This window comes from Ruditapes philippinarum, unplaced genomic scaffold, assembly GCF_026571515.1.
Source record: "Ruditapes philippinarum isolate M1 unplaced genomic scaffold, ASM2657151v2 ctg3215_1_1_1_1, whole genome shotgun sequence".
NCBI classification, from domain to species: domain Eukaryota; kingdom Metazoa; phylum Mollusca; class Bivalvia; order Venerida; family Veneridae; genus Ruditapes; species Ruditapes philippinarum.
The window spans coordinates 11630-34785 of NW_026862332.1; the positions used below are offsets into that span (position 1 = coordinate 11630).

The 23156-nt window shown below is 34.1% G+C and overlaps 2 protein-coding genes across 2 annotated transcripts; both read left to right on the plus strand.

Moving 5' to 3' along the window:
• The first annotated feature begins 4620 nt into the window (after window positions 1-4620).
• On the plus strand, window positions 4621-10159 carry LOC132718701 (metabotropic glutamate receptor 7-like). The gene is made up of 6 exons (XM_060702416.1): window positions 4621-5530; window positions 5934-6126; window positions 7138-7232; window positions 8123-8318; window positions 8958-9146; window positions 9669-10159. The coding sequence occupies exons 3-6, from the start codon at window positions 7215-7217 to the stop codon at window positions 10157-10159; spliced, it is 894 nt and encodes a 297-aa protein (XP_060558399.1). The 5' UTR covers window positions 4621-5530; window positions 5934-6126; window positions 7138-7214.
• Window positions 10160-11139: 980 nt separating this feature from the next.
• Window positions 11140-19445, plus strand: LOC132718703 (uncharacterized). Its single transcript, XM_060702419.1, has 6 exons — window positions 11140-11170; window positions 11536-11675; window positions 12576-12668; window positions 13288-13442; window positions 14334-14449; window positions 15536-19445. Exons 1-6 carry the CDS (start codon window positions 11152-11154, stop codon window positions 15700-15702), a joined length of 690 nt encoding a protein of 229 aa, XP_060558402.1. The 5' UTR covers window positions 11140-11151; the 3' UTR covers window positions 15703-19445.
• Window positions 19446-23156: the final 3711 nt, after the last annotated feature.

Below are 23156 nucleotides of genomic sequence, written 5' to 3' on the forward strand. Positions count from 1 at the left end.
TACTGAACTTATCAAAAATGGTCATTAACTGTGATGAAAATGGACCCGCAGCAAAAAATTATTTTCTTAACAAAGAAGCCATGATTACGCATGGCCATCTCCCGCCAAATGTGTTTGCCCATTTGTTAAGAAAGTATATGTAGTAGAGGAGCAAAAATAATTTTCAATTTAAAGAGGTCTTTTGGGTAGAATTGAACAACTGTGTATTGGGTGGAGGTGATGTTACAAGATTTTGGGGAAAACGCCTATAATTGCAAATACTGAGGCTGAAATTAACAAAGGGCAATAACTCAAAAATTATTGCAGGTAGAACGGTTTATCATTTCTTGTGTGCTGCACTCATCGTCTATTGAGAAATCTATCCACCTATGAAGTTTTCAAGTTTAAATACCACTATATGAAAAATAAGAAAGGGCAATAACTCAAAAATTATAAAGGGTAGAGTTTATAATTCTTGTGCACAGCATTCATCCTCAATAAGATCTATCCACCTATGAAGTTTCTTGTTGACATCTCAAAGACTTTGAGTTATGCTCCACTCAGGTGAAAAATAAAGTATGAAAAATGACAAAGGGCAATGACTCAAAAATTATGAAAGGTAGAGTTATCATTTCTTGGGCACTGTACAACCTCCTGAGTGAGATCTATCCCACCCATTGAAGTTTCATGTTAATATCTTCAAAAGGCTTTTTTTTGAGTTATGCTCTGGACAAAACCTAAGTTTGAAAAAATAAACAAAGGGCAATAACTCAAAAATTATGCAGGGTGGAGTTATCATTCTTGTTGCGCTGCACTCCTCCTCATTATGATCTATCCACCTATGAAGTTTCAAGTTGATACCTTAAATACTTTTTGAGATATGCTCCGGACAAAAATGACGGACGGAAGGACGGACGTACATATGGACGAAGTGCAACTCTATAAATGCCTCCCACTTCGTGGAGTCATAAAAAATCCATATAAAACTAGAACTTACAAAAATCAATGGTCAAATAAGGTTAAAAGACACTTATTTCCAATATGTTTTCCTCTTATAAATTGCCCATATCAACAAAGCATTTAAGACGACATAATTATGCAAATGCTCTTGAACCAAAATCAAACTTCAAATCGAACGTCACCTACAGGATTAGATTCAAAATGTTTTTTTCAAGTAATGTTTTAATATGTTTTAAATTCGGATCAGCTTTTAATGTAAACTTTAATCCTAATTTAAATAATGTGGTAAATGTTGGAAACTCTTCTGACACAAAGGTAATATCACAGTAGTTGGTCAATATTTGAAGTTTGCGCTCAACCCGAAGCTAAAACGGTGTGGGGGCAATTTTAATATGCATTTCATTACTGCCCATGAACAGCCTGCAATATTTTTCATATTGTGTCGCGTTCGTTCCCTTTTCATATATTGTGATTAGTTTCCCACTTATAAAAGGTTTTCTCCCATTACTTCGAGCGCCAACTTGCTTTCGGAGATCTGGCACATCTAGCCCGCTACACTGTTTGCCCGCCCACTTCACACTGCCAGGTAATGTATCATAACATTTTTTATGTTCAATCAATAAAGTTTTTAGATTTTTAGCCCGCTGGCCCGCCAGCCCGCCCAGTTCACACTGCTAGCCCCGCTACACTGCTAGCCCGCCCACTTCACACTGCTAGGGTAATGTATCATAACGTTTTTATGTTAAATCAAATAAAGTTTTAGATCATAGCCCGCTGGCCCGCCAGCCGCCCAGTTCACACTGCTAGCGCCGCTACAACTGTTAGCTCGCCCCCACTTCACACCTGGTAGGGTAATGTATCATAACGTTTTTATGTTAAATAAATAAAGTTTTAGATTTTGGCCCGCCTGGCCCGCCAGCCCGCCCAGTTCACACTGCTAGCCCGCTATACACTGTTAGCCGCCCACTTCACACTGCAGGTAATGTATCATAACATTTTATGTTCAATCAATAAGTTTAAGATTTTAGCCCGCTGTCCCCGCCAGCCCGCCCAGTTCACACTGCTAGCTCGCTTCACTGCTAGCCCGCCCACTTCACACTGCAAGGTAATGTATCAAAACGTTTTTATGTTCAATCAATAAAGTTTTATATTTTAGCCCGCTGGCCCGCCAGCCCGCCCAGTTCACACTGCTAGCCCGCTACACTGTTAGCCCGCCCACTTTCACACTGCAGGTAATGTATCATAACATTTTTTATGTTCAATCAATAAAGTTTTAGATTTTAGCCCGCTGGCCCGCCGTCCGCCCAGTTCACAACTGCTAGCCCGCTACACTGCTAGCCCGCCCACTTTCACACTGCCAGTTTAATTGTATCATAACGTTTTTTATGTTCAATCAATAAAGTTTTAGATTTTGGCCCGCTGGCCCGCCAGCCCGCCCAGTTCACACTGCTAGCCTCCTACACTGCTAGCCCGCCCACTTCACACTGGTAGGTAATGTATCATAACGTTTTTATGTTCAAATCAATAAAGTTTTAGATTTTTAGCCCGCCTGTCCCGCCAGCCCGCCCAGTTCACACTGCTAGCCCGCTACACACTGTTAGCCCGCCTACTTCACACTGCCAGGTAATGTATCATAACATTTTTATGTTCAATCAATAAAGTTTTAGATTTTAGCCCGCTGGCCCGCCAGCCCGCCCAGTTCACACTGCTAGCCCGCTAGACTGCTAGCCCGCCCAGTTCACACTGTTAGCCCGCTAGGCTGCTAGCCTGCCCAGTTCACACTGTTAGCCCGCTAGACTATTAGCCCGCTCAGTTCATACTGTTAGCCCGCTAGACTGCTAGCCCGTTAGCCCGCGTACTTCACGGACATCAAATAATGTTACTTTGGCCGAAACATTCTTCATGTAGTAATAGTCAAACAGGCTGTAAAATCATGATTTGAAAATAAGATAAACACATGAAAAAAATGTTTAAAAAAAATGTCTTTCTGGGCTTTTAACTAAAATAAATTGTAAAATATTTTGAACATTGCTATCGCTTTCATTGAAATAAAAGCTCGTCTTTTTCTGGAAATTAAAAATTTATGGCGCTACAAGGAAGCTTTTGCCTTTACTAAATATGAGCCAGGAAGAGTTTTTTTCTTTTGTTAAAAAAGTGTGATTAAATTCCATCATTTTCAATATGATTTATTTAAGACGTCTTTAATAAAGTTTTTTTTGGTCGAAGGTTTGCCACACATGTCTTAAGCATACAATGTGCGAGCATTTTAAGGTCAGTTAAACGGTTTTGCTTGGTAGTGGGAAATCAGTCAAAAAAATTTAGTCAATCAATCAATCGGAGCCATAAGTCGGTGATTAATCGATAAATGGTGTTTGAGCAACAAAATACAAAAAACAAAAACTTTTTCTATTTGAGACTTCGTCTGGAAAGGTTTTTGTTTATTTTAGTTTAAGTGGCAAGGTCCTAACGTATGCTCCGGGCAGTTGTTGCCTAGTGGTTAGGGCCTCTGACTTTCAGCCCAAGGTCCAAGACCATTGTTAGATGAGATCAGAACCATGTCTACTCTAATGACACCAGTGCTTGACACCAGCACTGGTGTCAGGGAGCGTGCTGAAAAGTAAAGTTTTATAGACCTTAAGGCTTTGTTTTACAATCAAGCACAACTAAATATGTTTCAGCTACAAACTTCAGAATTATAAGTCTTTATATCACTTCAGATGCAATAAAGTCTTACGTTAATATACTTTATTCAATTCTTTGGTCCCCTTAAAGATTTTTTTAGTTTAACACAACTTGTATATACAGATCAGTTTACATACGGAAACAATATCGAACTAAAGTCATATTTTACATTTATGGTATTAGATAACAAATGTATTGTAAATTATTTAAAGTATCCACATTAAGCATGCAAAACAAACGAATTTATGCACATTTAGGAAGTTAAAAAGTTTAGTACATCAAATAACTGATTACATTTGAAAAGACTGACTACCCTCTCTATGCTTTAAAATGTTTTGTTAATTCAATTCAATATTTATAATATCAATAAGTTATAGTTAACGATGGAGCGTTAAAGGGGAGACTAAAGCTGTTTAAAATGTTTACCGTTGTCTTATAAGTGTCTAAGTAATAGAAAGAGTATCGAAACATGAGGCTATCTAATTTGTACGAGAGAACATAGCCCCCCCCCACCCCCCATAAATGAAAACGTACTGATTTATACTCGGGGACTATACACTCCCTCATACAAACCAGATAGCCCCGTGTTTCGATACTCGTTCTTTCCAGATAGACGTGACTAAACGAACTAAAGTCACCACTTTGCCGTAGGCCTACTTTCGCTCCGCGCACCAATAAAAGTATGATGTAATTGTATTTGCAAGTCGCTTATATGAATTAAACGCCATTTAGTAATCAAAAATCTTGATCCTGATGTTTTTGCCTATGTCAATTTGCACATTTGTAAAGACAAAAAGTTCGTCAAAAAAAGAGAAAATTTAACCCCCGTCCCCCTTAAAAAACAACAACAACAAAACAACAACGAACAACATATACATGTTATTGCAAGGTAGGAGGATGCAAGGAAACATGTACTAGCAGACGTCTCGATTCGATTCTTCCATCGATTTTTTAGCTGACTGGAAACTGTTAAAGATGCTTTTCTTTTATTAAAATTTTATATAAATTTCTTTTCAGACTATATTAAAGCTTTTGTTAGATCTCAAATGGAACCGAATAGCAATTGTTTATGTCAACGATACGTACGGTCGAGTTGGTGCATATATGTTGCAACAAGCCGCCGAGAAGAACGGCATATGTTTGTCTAAAATGAATGCAATAGAAATTGACGACAGCAGACGTGTTGACATCACTGAATAAGAAATATCCTATCCGATTATGTGTTAGACCCACCCAGCATTGAAGGTGTCGTCTTCTTCGGAACTGACGTCATTACTAAGCAAGTCATGCAAATATTAGAAAATCTTCCGACGCAAGATGCCCCGATAGTTATACTATCCGAATCAGAGCTCAACACAGACGTGTTTCTTTCCAACTCGGGTGATTTGTTAGGGAAAACAAAAGGCACGATTGCTATTGCTATGCAGAACTTAGAAGTACTGGAGTTTGTACGATATTGGGAGTCTATGCTTTCAAACAAAACCGCCATGATAGCTGCTGTGGACCACAACCCTTATTTAGAGGACGTATTTCTCCAATACACGGGTTGTGATATAGAATCCGCAAGCTGTGAGGCATTAACTAAAGAACAAATAGCTCAGATGTCATCGAAACTGTTCTACGTTCACTACTCCGTGTTTGCTGTCCATACACTTATTAAAGCTATAGAAAAATTCAACGATACAGTTTGCAAAGGAGACTGCAACACCAAAGAGAAATTCAAGTCATATTTCCAACCAAACCATCTTGTTGAAGCTATGGATGGACTATCCGTGTCATATGGCGGTATTGATGCTTCGTTTACTAGAAGACACCCCGAATATTCAACTTGCAGACGGCGAGACGGAATACGAGGTGTATTAATTTTAGGAAAGACCCAGATAACGGTGACGAATTTGCATTCGTTAAGGTAGGATGTTTCAATACTACACTGTACTTCTTTAGGAGCAGAAAAAAAAATCAAAGAAATGCATGCCAGTCAATAAAATGATTTGAAGCTAAAAATCTAAACAGTTTGTTACTATGTGAAATTTTTAGGAGACGCGTCTAGTTCATTTCTTTACTATCCAATCAAAACGATGCATAAGATACTTTCCTGCTTAATATTCTAAAACACCATGTATAACCCAAAGCGAAAAAATGCAAAAATAATGAAGGAATTGTGCAAAATATTAACACCATTTTCGAATACATGTATGTGCATAGATTCTGCATTACTACTGCACAAGTTTATTTCTTGGCATTTATACATTTTTATGAAAAGCTAGACAATGACTTAAAAAAAATATGTCGTTTATTTTCATTGGTATCAGGTAGGATATCTATCGGACGATGTTCTGCATTTGGACACGGACAAGATAAAGGATTACAAATCTGATGGGACAGAAAGAAGCTACCCAAATATAAGGAGAGGACAATGCCCTGTTGGGAGCAGATGTGATAAATGCATTGATAGCGATATTACAGAAATAAACTATCATATTCCAGGAGATTTCTATGTCATAGGTAAAACTGATATAAGAGTGAATAATGATATTCATATAACATTGATTACTGGTATTGAATACATTAAATAAAGACAACCACCTAAATGGACAATTCTGATCTCTTTTTTGCCCATTTATCTGCCTTTTTACACATATAGAGAAATTATTGAAATTTCGTATAAGCATTATATCTTACACATTTTACATGCTCAGCTCCTCTTTATGGTCCTTTACAAGTAACAATGTACTTCTTGTATAGTACTTAGTTACTTATTGTATTCTTGTTAATATATATAAGTTATAAAATGCAGGTACAATGAACTGCAATTACAAAAGTTATATTATGTTGCTACTAAAACTATTTTGTTAAAACGATTTTACAGGAGAGAGTTTCATATTGAGTTTAAGCTTTCTACTCAATCCTGAATGCAATTTATGTCCTCAATTAAAAATTTTGTTTGAAAATATGTAAGAAGAAGTAAATATTGTTTAAACCAAATGGGCAGGAATACTTCTGTGAGGGAAAACTAACTGTAGGATATTTTAGCCACACTGTAATCAATACATGACATGACCAAAACAAATATTTTATGAATGACCCTTTTCTCCTTCCATTGTTTCGTCATTTCATATTCGCAAAGTAGTCCGCCTTGTCATTCAAATTACATTGCATACATGTTAAAGAAACTTCATAGAGGTCCAAAAGCCCTAAAACATTTTTTTTTTAATTTCTGGCATTAATTAGCTGGGACACTTAAAACAAAGATAATTAATTATCAAAAATACATTGAAAATATATGTTTGTGCTATAATTAGTGCGATTTGAATGAAAGCATTGTAGCTTTTCAATTCTGGGTCATTTTTCACAATTATAACAAGCACTCTGGAAAAATCGGAGAGAGCGAATGATTTAAAATTTTGCACACAAGTTATTGGTCTAGACGACCATCAAACGGAACACGAATCTCGAAAAAAATGTTTTCATTTCCGAGTCCCTTTAAAATAACTTTTTTTCTCGTTTATTTTACAGGAATCGTATCTATTAACAATAAAGCAATTCCCGGGCCCATTGGATGTGGTACAGTCAGAACAAGGCACGGATACCAAATGTATTTGTCTATGGAAGTAAGAAATAAAAACATTTGTTACGCATTCATTCAATGACTATCTTATTCTACGGCTAATAATATTTATTTCTTCAAATAATATACCATGATAAGTTGTACCGTTGGAATTGATCGAGAAATGACGTATTCCCAGGAGCTCACTGAGTGAATACAACTTTGAGTCTGCAATTTTGTTGTGATTTATGCTTCAAAAGAATCATACTTTATCAAGATTGTTATACTTCACAACGGCAGTTGCCAATTGCTGTTTGGCAGCCGTAAAAAGTTGCTCCGTACTTCACTTGAGTGTTGTTATATTTTTTTCTGGTCCCTCGGGGTTATTGATTATTGCAGCACTTGTGTTGAAAATTGAGTACCGCTCAAACCGGTCCTTGGGGGCGTGACAGATGTTGCACTTTCTCATTATCCATTATGAACAGACTCAATCAAACCGTTTCTGTAATTTCCTACGACTATTGTTCATATATATTGTAGATATTTTAGTTCTTTTCATATAAATTATAAATGACTTCGTAGGTTTCTACAACTGTCTGATGATATCGATATATTCATCAGGGCACATTATCTTTGAAATCAAGTTTACTTTGTTAGAGGTCGAGCATATACTTCAAATATTGTGGCAAAGTTATTTTTGATCATAAAAATTATTTTTACATGTCTATCATTATGTAACTTTCTATATAGATTTATTTACCATAATTTGAATTCCAACTACAGTGTAAACTCTGTTTTAATTGATAAAAAGCATGTCTTTATCTTTATCTAAAAAAATTTGATGGGTTTTAAAAATAGCACGTTAATAATCATAATTTTGCTGCAACCTTTGCTTCACATGTCTGTACAACGTTTCTATCCACTTTGAATATGTATCAATTTTTTCTTCTTCAGTACAGTTTAAACGAATTTCATACTAAAAGCTGGTATTCCCAGTACAAGAATATGTTTGCTGACAAGTCTGTAGGACTAATTGTAATCAACAGTTGTAACAATGCACTTGAAGTAGTGTCAAAAATTCTTGACCTTCACTCAAAAGGTTTAAAGTTACCAAATGGAACATTCCTGGATCTGACTGGCCGCATTCTTGGTAAGTTGGTGAGTGAGACTGAAAAAAAGTGTTGGAGCACCACACTAAGTACCGTATTCCTGTATAAACCGAACAAGGCACTTGAATGGTTAAATGCTTAAATTATTGTTTTCCACTCGCCGAAATGCACTATAAGATGTGTAATCTATCTGTTCATATTTCTGTTTATATTAATGAAAAATGTAAGAATCGGCGAAAAAGAAGAAAGTTTTCTACTTTCTGATCATGATTTCTGCAAGCGTCTGGCGGTATTGCTCCAACACTGTATTGAGTTAGATCCAATAGAGTCATTGCTGTGTTAATGTTATCACTAAATATGTAAGTTTCAAAAATGAAATATTTAATGAACATGTCGATGTTTTTTCAATAAGGACAAAAATCAAAATATGTACTCGCTGAATTATCAACAATGCAGACAACGATTTTGGTCTGCTATGGTTTTAGTTGCCGCCTTGCAAGCTAAGTGTTAAAATTGTTTTTCTTAATAATAATAAAAAGTCGATGCACCGTTTTCTTTTGTTCGATTAAAAGCAGAAAGTTTTTTCCTTAAACATAGACTTTCGATGAATCAAAGGTTTTTTATCACATCGCTACTTTTGTTGCCATTTAATATTGACACTTTTTTGTGTTTTGTTTTAGGTTATGTTGGTGGTCAAGCGACCGAAGTTAGTCAACCTACTGCTGCACAATTAACAAAACTGAACTTTGTACAAATAAGCTACACATCTACGAACCCCGTACTCAGTGACAAGCATCTGTATCCTTATTTCTTGCGCATGATTTCGCCTGATAATTTACAAGCTGAAGCAATGATAGAAATAGTAAAAGGTAAGGTTTTAATCGTGAAAATCTTCGGAACATTTCGTTTCATTCCGTCCGTATTAAATGGTATAAAGCTAAAATTGGCGGGAAAAACTATATTAGTTTTAAAATCTTCTTTTTGTATACAGTTTGTTTCATCGTATTCTTAGTAGAATAATATCTGGAGAGAAATTTAATGGAATCCATATGTGATACTTGACGGATATGGATTTTATAAAAAACAGATAATGACATTTCCCAAACTTAATATTCAATGCAAATTTTATATGTTTAGCGATAATGCGCTCATGCGCAGTTGAGCTCGGACATTTAAATTAAGTCAGATTGTTATTTGTCTCGAACTGTTGGTTCATATCAGTAGTCGATAACTTGCGGAGTAAATTTGCTCTTACTTGTTAAGTAATTATCCAGATAAGCCGGTTAGATTGGCCAACACACGGAGCCTGCGTGCAGCATTTTCAATTTTGCACCCTTTGCGTTCTGAAAGGTTACAATAATATCTTAATATCTATTTTTGATATTTTGCAGCGCTTGGAGGGGAATACATCCAGATTGTGTATAGTGAAGGCGGTTATGGTGTCGGAGGAAGGGACTCTATTAGAGAGGTTGCAAAAGCCAAGAAGATTTGTATCATACAGGAAATAATGGTCGTAGAGGCGGAAACGAATGCATACTTCGGTTATTATGAGATGATGCGAAGAAAACCGCACGCTAAACTCGTAATTATATTCTTACGATCTCACATTGTTGGTCATTTCTTGAGAGATGTTAACACTGAAATGACAAGAGGTGAATTTCAGTTTATTGGATCAGAAGCTTGGGGCAAGAACAGAGACGCGTTACAATACGATATCAGCAAAGGGGCTATTATAACAGCAGTTGAAATGGACACTGACAGAGATCTGGAAGTCTATATCAAAGGTAGTGTGAAAATTATGCAACAAGCATATCAACTGGTTTTCATTTTATTTCAGGATTTAGAAAAAATGCTGCCGATGAATGCAAGCAAGATAATTTAAAGTCTGTCTGCTGATATTTTTTGTCAATTTGAGTTTGCTTAACTTCTTCCTATTTGGCAACATTTCATTCCATTTCGTGAAATGTTGCCATTTCGAAACCTGACAATATTAAGTGTGATTTTTTTTGCATGTGAGGTCCTGTTTTTAACTTTTCTTTCTTACATGACAAGCATATTGGTAAATGTAAAACTGTGTCTTTCTATCAACTACAGCTACTTTTAGCGGTTTATTCTTCTCAAATGTTGTTTTATCCTGTCCAAATCAAAGATATTACCGTACGCAGTGTTTGAGTTAGGCGCTTGACAGTATTGACAACTACTTTAAGTCAGGGTGATAAGAGATGGTTTATTTTCGCCGTTTCTCATGTACACTTAAAACGAGCCTAATATTCTCATTTTCATTGCGGTAATCCTTTATAAGATATTCACAGTTTTGAACTAACATAAAAAGCTAAACTATTTAACATCTGGGGAAACGGTGATTTCTTCGAAGCATTAATCACAATAAAATTGCATGATAAGTTGCCGTCTCGGTTTGACTGAATCTGTACATGAGGGATAATAAAAAAGTGCAACACCCTCACGCCCGTTAGCACCGGTTTGAGTGGTATTCAGTTTTCAACACTTAATATTGCCGGAATCAATGATCCTGAAAGACCAGAAAAAAATATAACAACATTGAAGTTGCTTAGTAAAAACTGATTTTACAATTTAACATAACGATTTATGCATCCATTCAACTCTTATTTTTCCACTAGTTTTATTATTGCTAGTTAACAAATGTGCTTATATTATTTACTTCAGATCAACACCTTCTATTGATGTTCCCAAAATCCTTGGCTATTAAAACTATATACAGAATAGACAACAAATGCTATATGAGTTGGAGTTATGATAAAACATTTCCGAAAGAGTGTAGCGCTGTAATTTGCCTACAAATGAAATCGATTTTCGTGTTTCGGATCCAGGGTGTACATATTCGTTGCAAAGACTATGTCGGCATTCTTGAAAGGTAGTTAAATGCCACGTCCACCTTAATTTGAGATCGAATGCATTGAGTTTTCAATGAACCAATTCAAACACAAATATAAATATAATATAATTTTTCCTTTAATTCTGCTTCAATCTTCTGGTCGAAATTTGATATTTTTTTTTAATTTTGTGTATCAATTTTTTTAGTTAAATACTGTATAACACAGTACCTGTGACTGATTTATTTAACCCATTGCACGTCATGAAAGAAACAGTTACAATAATATCGCATTTAAGCTACTTTATTGTAACAACAAACTTAGAGTCAGAACATAAACAACAATATTTATTAAAACTGTTTGACTACATTTAGTATATGGTTAATCGTTTCTCTTTCTTTGTCAGGGGCGGCAATGTTTTACAGTGACAAATGTGGTGCATCATCCAGCAAAACACTTTGCTCTGACTATGTCAGCAATCCAAAGCAATTGTTCAATGTGATGAGGGTTGTCAAAATGAACATTTATGGAACTGGGGATATTTTGGTGAGGATGATAATTAGGTGTTATTCATACCTTTGCATTGTAATTTTTTGAAATCTGCACTATACATATTTTTTATTCCATTTGCAAGCCGTGCCATACTGGATAAAGAAAACAATCAGAGAGGTTGTTAAACTAATAATTTCATTACAAAATGAGGGTTTATCACTAGTATAACTGAACAACGCATCAAATGTTAAAGTACTTCTTTACTAGCCATAAATTTGGGTAAGAAAATATACAACATCGTTACAAAACTTAAATTCAAAACGTTTTGAAGAGAAAAAAACACAAGGCCATTTTCTTGTTTGTTGACACAGGTTTAAACAGAAAACAAACAACAACAAAAAAAAAAACGAATTTTTAATTGCGGATTTTTTTTTGGAAATAAAAGTACTACAAAACTAGTGCTAATCGACTTTAATAATAATAATAATAATAATTATAACAATAATAATAATAATTATAATTATAATAATAATAGTAATAAAAAACCCAGATTTAAAAGGGTATTATTCAGACATAGTTTCATGGCCCTTATAATCTGTCTTTTGTATGGACTGCAGAATAGTTCTATTGGCTTCAGCACTATCAATCTGTGTAGATATAAATACTTAGGTTAATAACTTATCCTTGTACGGAATAATTTTACTGGGTTTTCCACAAATATGGAGCTAGCAAAGCCCGCATGTGTCCATGCAGATTGACTAGATTTTAAATTGTTGGTAGATCATTTTCTTTTGTAATTTAATATTGAAAAATTTGCTCCAATGCTTTAGAAGGACTGTTCTTAACTCAAAGCTTGGTAAATGTATAAATCTAATTCGGCAGGTTTAGGGCGGACATAATGTACAATAGGTCAAATTATTTTTGTAATAAACAAATTGGCTGCAATATTTTCAGATTTTTGATGAAAAAGGAGACGGTTTAATGGGCTATAAAATCTACAACATTCAAGCAGGACAAACTGATAGAACGCAAAGAGTTTACACTGAAGTACCTCTTTATTTATATTTAGAGATAATTCAGTAATAATTGTTCTTGATACTGTTTCAATACTACTCTTCTAGATTTGAAGCTTGTAAATGTGATGCCTCATTACCCAAATGCCTTACAGGAGGTCGGTCGTTCTACTAGGTTCACGGTTTTTCATAAAAAACAGTACGCGAAATGGCAATATTTTAATATACGTCATCCCCTACCTGTAAAAGCCGGGAAATCACTGTATAACCTTTTACAGTGTCAATGTGATTTATAATCCAACAAAATAAACACACGTTATCATCGACTTTATCAGTTAATTCAGATATCTTATTCAAAATAACCATTGAAGATAAATAGATAGATGTAAGAGTTGGCATAAACTTTCAAAACTGCAGGTTGATATAAAATGTATGTACATTTTTTTTACAATTGATATGCGACCATAGATAATATATAACATTAAACATATATTTGAGTCAATGTTTAATACAAGGACATGCAATATATGAACATGTGCATGGCTAATTTCTTTTATAATTGATATTCCTATGATTTTTACTTAAAAAATAGGGTTGTTTATAATTGCTCGTCTTCAATGTGCAGATAAAATTATTTGAATATTTCTCCTCAGGTTGGAAGTTACAGCCCTAGCACTGGTCTTCGAATCACTTTAGAGGACATAGAATTCCCCAGAGATGAATCCATCAGATCCTCATGTCCGAGTGAAGGTGCATGCCTCTCATGTTTAGGCAAAGACCCTCCTGTCCTGTCCACATCAACTGAAGAGTAACTATTCTGTTGTTATTTTTTTTCAAATATTTAGATAACCTTAAATAATAGAATTTAGAGAATACATCGTCAAAACTTTAATGAGAGTTTTGGAAGTGTAAATAGATAAAATTATGTAACAATGTGATATACAAATTAAAGGCATTTAGGTATGTTAGGTCATTTGTAAGTTCGCTTAGAATTCTGATGATATTGCTATAAGGAACTCTACTGAGGTTAAAAAGCCTAAAATCATAAACTTTAGAATTCTTACAAAGGAAAATAAATAAATATGCTCTGACTTACTTTAAAAATCAATTTTTTTGTGTGAATTTTAGTCCGATTTTACTGAAAAGTGTTGTGACCCTTTTCATTTTTGCGTTATTTTGCACAACAAAAAATATGATGCTGGTAAAAACGAGGAGAGGGAATGAAAATTTTCACAAATCTGATTGGTCTAGACATACACCAAGTGGTACAAAAATATTGGAAAAATACTTCCTGGCCAGTACACCCACAGATTATAGTTTATACAGAATTTATTTTAGTTTGACTGAATGAAGCTATAAGCTTATAAAACACTCTCGAATCCGTTTCTGGATCCAACCAGTACTAAGCAATGAGTGTAAAATGTCTTGCTCAAGGAAACAACAATCTTGCCAGTGACAGGGTTTGAACCTACGCGACTAGCGATCCTTAGATAACTAGTCTGACGCAGTAACCACACGGTCACGCTCTATCATATTTATATGTCTGTGCCTTTTTACATTATATGTCATCTGCTACGTCAAATTTGATCGGACCGGGCCTAAAACATTTTATTTTTATTTTGCCGTATCGGGCGTCCGTTTTGAAAACATTTCTAGTATAATCTTATTTTAAATAATATTTTGTTTCTGATTTCTGCAGAGGTAGCACTGATACAGTATCTATGTTGGGAGCCTTTGTTGGAATTCTCATCTGGGTGATAATTATTCTTGTTTTTGTTATCATTCTAAACTGGAGGAAACAACGCAAGACACCAAGTAAGATTGTAAAAATATTATGTAAAATGTTATGTTAAAATGCTGTGTTAATATGTTTTGTTCAGACGTTATCTTAAAACAATAATGTTAAAATGATACGCTAAATCTTATGTATTAAGAAACACATGTTGTATCATATGTCAGTATAATTTTAGCATCCCCATTCCAATATCATTGGTCCATATTATCATTCAAAAGTTCATTTTATTCATTCTTTAGAGAGCTGTAACCACCGTTCTTCGTGTTAATGAATTGACCTTTATAGTGTACTTAGTTTATATAGCTACTACGGTATTAAAATTATAGTAAGCCAAGGCTCGCATATATAATTTTACACTTGCATCATTAAATTTATTAAAAGAAACAATTTCTACATTTGATTTGGAATAGACTATATCCAGTTTTTTTAAAGAAAAATCAGTATCAAAATACGTATGAAAATAGAGTGTCAACAGTCTTTGACTTGTAATATTTAAGCTGCATGTATTCTAGGGCATATGTCCCATCATCCTCACTGATGACATCACATAATTAATATGGTGTAATTTTTGATTTAGTAAAATAGGCATGTCATTATTATCATTAACTTTCAAAAAGTTTGAATCAAAATTTTGAGCCGCACCATGACAAAACCAACATTATTGGTTTGCAACCAGCATGGATCAAGACCAGCCTGCGCAGATCAGGATCCATGCTGTTCGCTTACAAACCCAATAACAAGAAGTGAAACTGATAGCGAACAGCATGGATCCTGATCAGACTTCGCGGGTATGCAGGCTGGACTGGATCCATGCTTGTCGCAAACCCATTATGTTGGTTTTATCGTGACGCGGCTCAAATATGCAAAGCCGAGCATGTGCATCAGGAATATATGATAGAAAAAACTGATGTACGATATGTTGTTTTGTTTTTTTGTTATGTGAAAATTGATATTTTGAAACAAACTTTCATAAACCGATGTAAAAAATACTTTCACAAACCGATGTAAAATATATGTTTTGTTATGTAAAAGTTGATATTTTGAGACAAACTGTAATTTTTAAGATGAAATTCTCGTTTATAGCCAGATATTTGTTATATTTGTAGATGACGTATACATTACCCCCACGGAATGCCTGAGCGAGAGACCCTCTGTAGAAGGTAGACATTCTGATACAGATAGTAGAAATGGAAGTGGTAACAATAATTATATAACCGTAAATCATGTTGATCCACCACCAGGGTGTCCAAATGAAGAGTTCGTTAGTAAATAAAAACAGACGACATCTTATTTCTTGCTGCTTTGTTGAGCTTTGCAATTATAACTGTTATATGTTTTAAATGTATGCATTTTAGACTTCTTTAGCAATGATTTACATATAAAATGTAACCAATGACATTCCAGCATTTGCACCACGTGATGTGCCAATATAATTCATTATTGGATCCAAGCTTATCAATTTTGCCTCGTTTTAATTTCTCGAGTCCAAAATTCCATATGAAATGCATATTGCACTCCATCTAGCTCCGTTTTCATTTTCCGAATCCAAAACAGTCATATCAAATCCATATTGTACTTTATCTTACCTCGAGTTCAAAAAGGTCGATTTAAAATCTATATTGTCCTTGAAGTAACTGTATCTTTAATATTGTACAAAACACAATTGACTTTAATCTATTAAGTTTTCTCTTAAGAAATGGTCATGTCAAATATGGTGAATTATACATTTGAAGAACTATACCGATTTTGTTTGACTCGTAGCGTCTCGTCCAATATAGGTTTAACTTTAACAGCTGTATACTCAACAATGTACATGTATAAGAATCTCATTATATAAAAAAGTGCCTTATAGGAGAATTCCACTCATTTAAATAATATAAACAAAAGATCATATCCCATTTATTATTTATTCTACAAAAATTATTTAGATATCTGAAACAAATCTAGGTAAGTTGAAGTAAAATGTAGTATTCCCCACTGTTTATCATCCTTTTAACTATTCAAAGAGCAATAAGCAAGTTTCCATAGCTGTTGTATATATACCATTCAACCCCCTCAATCCTTATAAAACACGTGTGGTCCTTTACTCACTGTTTATCTCCCTTTAAACTTTTCGAATAATAATTATTGACAAATTTCCTTTACTTTTGTACATGTATATATACTAATTGTCTCCCCTCATCTTTATAAAACACCTGTAGTCCTTGAAGGATAACTCACCGTTTATCTCCCTTTAGTTCCCATGACCGTTGTATATATACTGATTGTCTCCCTTCATCTTTATAAAACACGTGTAGTATTTTAAGGATTACTCACTGTTTATCTCCCTTTAGTTTCAATGACCGTTGTTTACATACTGATTGTCTCCCTTCATCTTTATAAAACACGTGCAGTTTTTAAAGATAACTCAGTTTATCTCCCTTTAGTTTCCATGACCGTTATGTATACATACTGATTGTCTCCCTTCATCTTTATAAAACACGTGCAGTTCTTTAAGGATTACTCACTGTTTATCTCCCTTTAGTTTCCATGACCGTTGTATATATACTGATTGTCTCCCTTCATCTTTATAAAACACGTGTAGTATTTTAAGGATTACTCACTGTTTATCTCCCTTTAGTTTCCATGACCGTTGTATATACTGATTGTCTCCCTTCATCTTTATAAAACACGTGTAGTCCTTTAAGGATTACTCACTGTTTATCTCCCTTTAGTTTCCATGACTGTTGTATACATACTGATTGTCTCCCTTCTTCTTTATAAAACACGTGTGGTCCTTTACTCACTGTTTATCTCCCTTTAAACTTTTCGAATAATAATTATTGACAAATTTCCTTTACTTTTGTACATGTATATATACTGATTGTCTCCCTTCATCTTTATAAAACACATGTAGTCCTTGAAGGATAACTCACCGTTTATCTCCCATTAGTTCCCATGACCGTTGTATATATACTGGTTGTCTCCCTTCATCTTTATAAAACACATGTAGTATCTTTAAGGATTACTCACTGTTTATCTCCCTTTAGTTTCAATGACCGTTGTTTACATACTGATTGTCTCCCTTCATCTTTATAAAACACGTGCAGTTCTTTAAAGATAACTCAGTTTATCTCCCTTTAGTTTCCATGACCGTTATACATACATGCTGATTGTCTCCCTTCATCTTTATAAAACACGTGCAGTTCTTTAAGGATTACTCACTGTTTATCTCCCTTTAGTTTCCATGACCGTTGTTTACATACTGATTGTCTCCCTTCATCTTTATAAAACACGTGTAGTTCTTTAAGGATTACTCACTGTTTATCTCCCTTTAGTTTCCATGACCGTTGTTTACATACTGATTGTCTCCCTTCATCTTTATAAAACACGTGTAGTATCTTTAAGGATTACTCACTGTTTATCTCCCTTTAGTTTCCATGACTGTTGTATACATACTGATTGTCTCCCTTCTTCTTTATAAAACACGTGCAGTTCTTTAAAGATAACTCAGTTTATCTCCCTTAGTTTCCATGACCGTTATTACATACATACTGATTGTCTCCCTTCATCTTTATAAAACACGTGTAGTTCTTTACGGATTACTCATTGTTTATCTCCCTTTAGTTTCCATGACCGTTGTTTGCATACTGATTGTCTCCCTTCATCTTTATAAAACACGTGTAGTATCTTTAAGGATTACTCACTGTTTATCTCCCTTTAGTTTCCATGACTGTTGTATACATACTGATTGTCTCCCTTCATCTTTATAAAACACGTGCAGTTCTTTAAAGATAACTCAGTTTATCTCCCTTTAGTTTCCATGACCGTTATACATACATTCTGATTGTCTCCCTTCATCTTTATAAAACACGTGTAGTCCTTTAAAGATTACTCACTGTTTATCTCCCTTTAGTTTCCATGACCGTTGTAAATATACTGATTGTCTCCCTTCATCTTTATAAAACACGTGTAGTCCTTTAAGGATTACTCACTGTTTATCTCCCTTTAGTTTCCATGACCGTTGTATATATACTGATTGTCTCCCTTCATCTTTATAAAACACGTGTAGTTCTTTAAGGATTACTCATTGTTTATCTTACTTATTGGAAGCCTTTAGTTCAGGAGTAGGTAACCTGATCGCTTATGAATTGAGAGGTCCGGGGTTTGAATCTCGATCCAGGCAATACTGAATGTCTTTAGTGATGTAAATATCTTTTTCCCAAAGAATTAAGCAAAATATGAAAAGAAAAAAGTATAATTGTATTTAGAAATAAAAAAGAATGTACATAAATGATATTTAAATGCAGGTTTGAAACTCTGCCAAGCAAAACTCTATATGTGACAACTCATTTAATCTAGATGGTTAAAGTATCATATATCTTTACAGCTTGTTTAATATGTATAACTGAAGATGATTTTGGTATGTTTTATTAACTGTCGTACATAGTTGCTGATGCGTCATTCTTGAGTCCATGTGAAAAGCGGAGTCTTTCTATTTTACGTGTATGAATTTATTTCAGATGGAAGAAATGTTAAAAGCAATGATCACTTGTTACTAAAAGTCACTTTGTTAATTGTAAAGATGTATAGATAAAAAATAATACTAATAATAAAATAATAATAATAGAATATAATAATAATAATAATAATAATAATAATAATAATAATAATAATAATAATGATGATGATGATGATGATGATGGTGATTACGACGACGATGATGATGATGAACTGACTGGTGAAATTTTCTAATATTTTGAAAAATAAATATCTTATAATTTTTTTAAAAAGAATTAAAGTAACGAAAAGCTGATACCAAGACTGGTTATAATATTTGAAAAAGAATAAAAGTAACGAAACGCTAATTCCAAGACTGGTGCCGATTAGGTTTTGTAATCCTTAAATTTACTATGAATAAGGTGAAAGTGTATCTTATTTTATTTCTTATATTGCTCATCTTTTTCTTATTGTTTTTATATATATTTACATGTTTTGTATTGTATAAAATTTTATCAATAAAATATTCTAAAGTTACACGAGTTCGGAATATATGTTTATTTCAGATGGTTGAATATTTAAAAGTAAAAATCGTACGGAAAATGGCAAATTATTTATATACCCAGCTGCTAAAGATAGTGGTTACTTGGAAATTTTTTAGTTACACATGAGCATAAAAGTGGCAAATTCAATATCAAAATTTGCAGACATGTTTTTACCACAAAATGGTTTAATTTGTACTGAAATAAGATATCTATCAGATATTTGGTTTCGTGTAAATAGCGAGAGGATGAAAAGTTAAAGTTGCAGAATTTTGATTTTTTTAATGTATTTTTTGTCACATGACCATTAGTCAGTATATGTTGCGTTTAACTCATCTACGAATCAACGAAAATGTTTGAGACTGCACGAGCCTGCACGAGCCTGACGTAACGTCGTATGTACTTGGGTTTGAATGATGCTCCATTAAAAAAATCAAAGTACCTAAAGATACAAACGCATTTACAAAAGGCAAAATTCTGAAACTTCTATTTTTCATCCCTCAACCTCACGCAGCCAAAGTTCTGATAATGACCAAAGTTTAATTAGATATAAACCATCGTGTTATCAATACATTTCTGCAAATTTTGATACCAAATATGCTAATATTTGGGTTTAATAAGTATTCATTATTTCACTTTTAATTAACTAAGTGCACACTTTCTTTTGCAACTCGGTATATATTCCCTCTGACAATAATAAATAATAGCGTTTCAAAGTATAACTCAGTTATTACGGACCCCCACCCCCCAAAAAAACAAAAAATTAAATAAAAAAATAAATAAATGAAAAAATAAAATAGATCTAATTGTGCAAAAACGTATACAATCCCTCGGTCACCTCGATTTTAGGTATTATCAAATATTTAATCCAACCGGAAGTGGCACCTTAGTCTTTGCCACCACCCTTCATCTGTATAGAGCCCGGTCTGCTGAATTAAAAAAAAAGTAACAGCCACCGCTACCGTTAAAGGGAAAGTTAATGCACGTCTGTTTTTTAATGTAAACCATATAATTATACTACTCAACTTTTGCTAATTACCATGAGTTAATTATTATATTATCACAAGTATAAAACAAATTTCTTCCAATTTTTAAAAATTCTGATTCAGCAATGTTTGAGATACTCGTAGTCCCCTGACATGAATCCGTGTTGACTTATCCGTTACAACTCTTCTAGGTATTAAAAAACAATATTGACCTGGCACTTCATTATCTTTCGTAAAGGTCATTTGAATCAACACTGACCAGTATCTATCGAATATATCGATATATTTGCTAACTTCACTCGTCAGTGAGATGTGGATGTCGCACTAACGATCTGAAGGTCTCTGGTTCGAATCCTTATCAATACGTTATGATTTTTTTATTTACTTGCAAGAATTAATTTAATATCATTTTACAACACCGTGCTTTATAAGGCCCTTTAAGTGGTGTCTTTATATACAATTGTTTATTTTACATTTTTTGTGACATTATGCAATCGTAAATGCTTTAGAGCATGCACGCTTTATTTAAAACTACACATACACACTACAAAAATAGTTTTAATAGTTGAATATAAATTTACACTCGTATCGATTTACAAGTAGATCGTAACGCCGATTACATGTACAGGGTCAAATGCAAGAGTGCCATGTCAATGTTGTTTGACAATAGCATGGAAAACATGCACCCCAATATTTCCATTTTTGATGAGGTGTACAATCACATGTCTTTTGTTATACGGCGAAATTACCGGCATATTGTCATTCAGTGGGTTACAAGCACGGTCAAAAAATATCCAGACTTTTCATGATCCTCTCTTTCCACGTGCAGCTATATACACACATTATATATTGGTGATCGCCAATAAAGTGGTCAGTTTTTTTTCAATGATAGTTGTGTAAACACAGTATTTTGCCCTCTGATATATGATAGGTGTTTCGTCTATCATGGACTCTTTGTTAGAGGAACACCGCTCTGTAATAAAGTTTCTGGTTGCAGAAGCAGAAAAGCCCCGCAACATCTTTCAGAGGCTTAAAAAAAGATTTTCTGATAAATGTGTATCACTGTCACTGCTATAGTATCAACAGCTAACAATGCCACAAGTCCAACTCTACAATCACTGCCACTGCTACAGTATCAACATGCAACAATGCCACAAGTCCAACTCTACAATCACTGCCACTGCTACAGTATCGACAGCTAACAATTCCACAAGTCCAACTCTACAATCACTGTCACTGCTATAGTATCAACATGCAACAATTCCACAAGTCCAACTCTACAATCAATGTCACTGCAACAATTCCAGCTAACAATTCCACAATTCTAACTGAAAGAAATCACTGTAGCAGTATCAACAGCTAAAAATTCTTCAAGTCTAACTCTACAATAACTGTCATTGCTAAAGTATCAACAGCTAACACAAGTGTAACACTACTATTATTATCACTTCTAGGGGATCCCATAGTAAATTGGTTAAGATGGCCAGCTTCAAAACACTTCAACCTCACAACTGTGGGTTCAAATTACATAAGGAACTTTATATTCTTTCATTTGAGAAAGTATACAACTAGGATGGTGGTTCTACTTAGGTGTCCCAAATGTGCCTGAAATAGTGCATGATGGTCTTCCTTTACCATTTTAAGCTGGAAAGTTGCCATGTAACCTTTACAGTGTCCAGGTGACAAAACAAACAATCCAAACTATCAATGCTGAAGTATTCACAGCTAACATTTCCACTAGTCTCTCAATACTATCAATATAACTGCTACAGTATCAACAGCAAACTACATGAAATATACTTCTTTGATTACACTTTTAATACTTACATTTGTATCACTATCACTGCTTTAGTACTACAACCACTAAATTATCAATAATTACCACTACATCACTATTGCTGCTACAGTATCTTCAGCTAATAGTCAACCACATAGCTTCCTTTACTTAGCTACAGTATCTTCAGTTTACTATGATATCACATAGTAGTAGTATTAACTGAAGATTCTGTAGCAATGATAGTGAAAGTGACTACTAAGACCACTATTTTACCCATTCCTGAAATTTCATCTATCATGGGGGGGGGGGGGGTGCCAGATGAGTCACATGCTATACAATGGCATTCTAAGGATGATATGACTTTGCCGAATGGAATGAAGTTGTAATTTCATACGCAGTTATAAGAAATTAGTTACGGGTGTAATGACATTAATTTCCATGGAAAGTTGTTTTATTAAGATAAAGTATTTAAAATATGATTGAATATGGTAGATTATGCAAGAAAAAATTACTGACACATGTTTTCGGTTGAAGGATCAGAATATCTGTCCTTCTGGAACACACCCATGGGCGGGTCCCGTAGGGACAAATCTTCTAATCTGAACAGCAAAATATGACAGATATTATAATTCTGTAACTGTAACAGCTATCACTTCATCACAAACGTTACCATTACTACAACAGCTACTTTCACAATGACTGCTACGGTGATTTACAGTTACCTCTAGTTACACTAAATTCATACAACGCCAATCACTGCAATTGTTATAACAGCTTTAAGATACAGCACAAGTACAAAATATAAGTGGCAGTTACAGCTGTTACAAACTATTTTCAACTCTGTTGATGAGGATGATGCTTAATGACCTATGTATGAAATATACAGAAGTCAGTGCTTAGTTGTAAATGATGTAATTGAAAGATCTCGTGAAACATATTACAA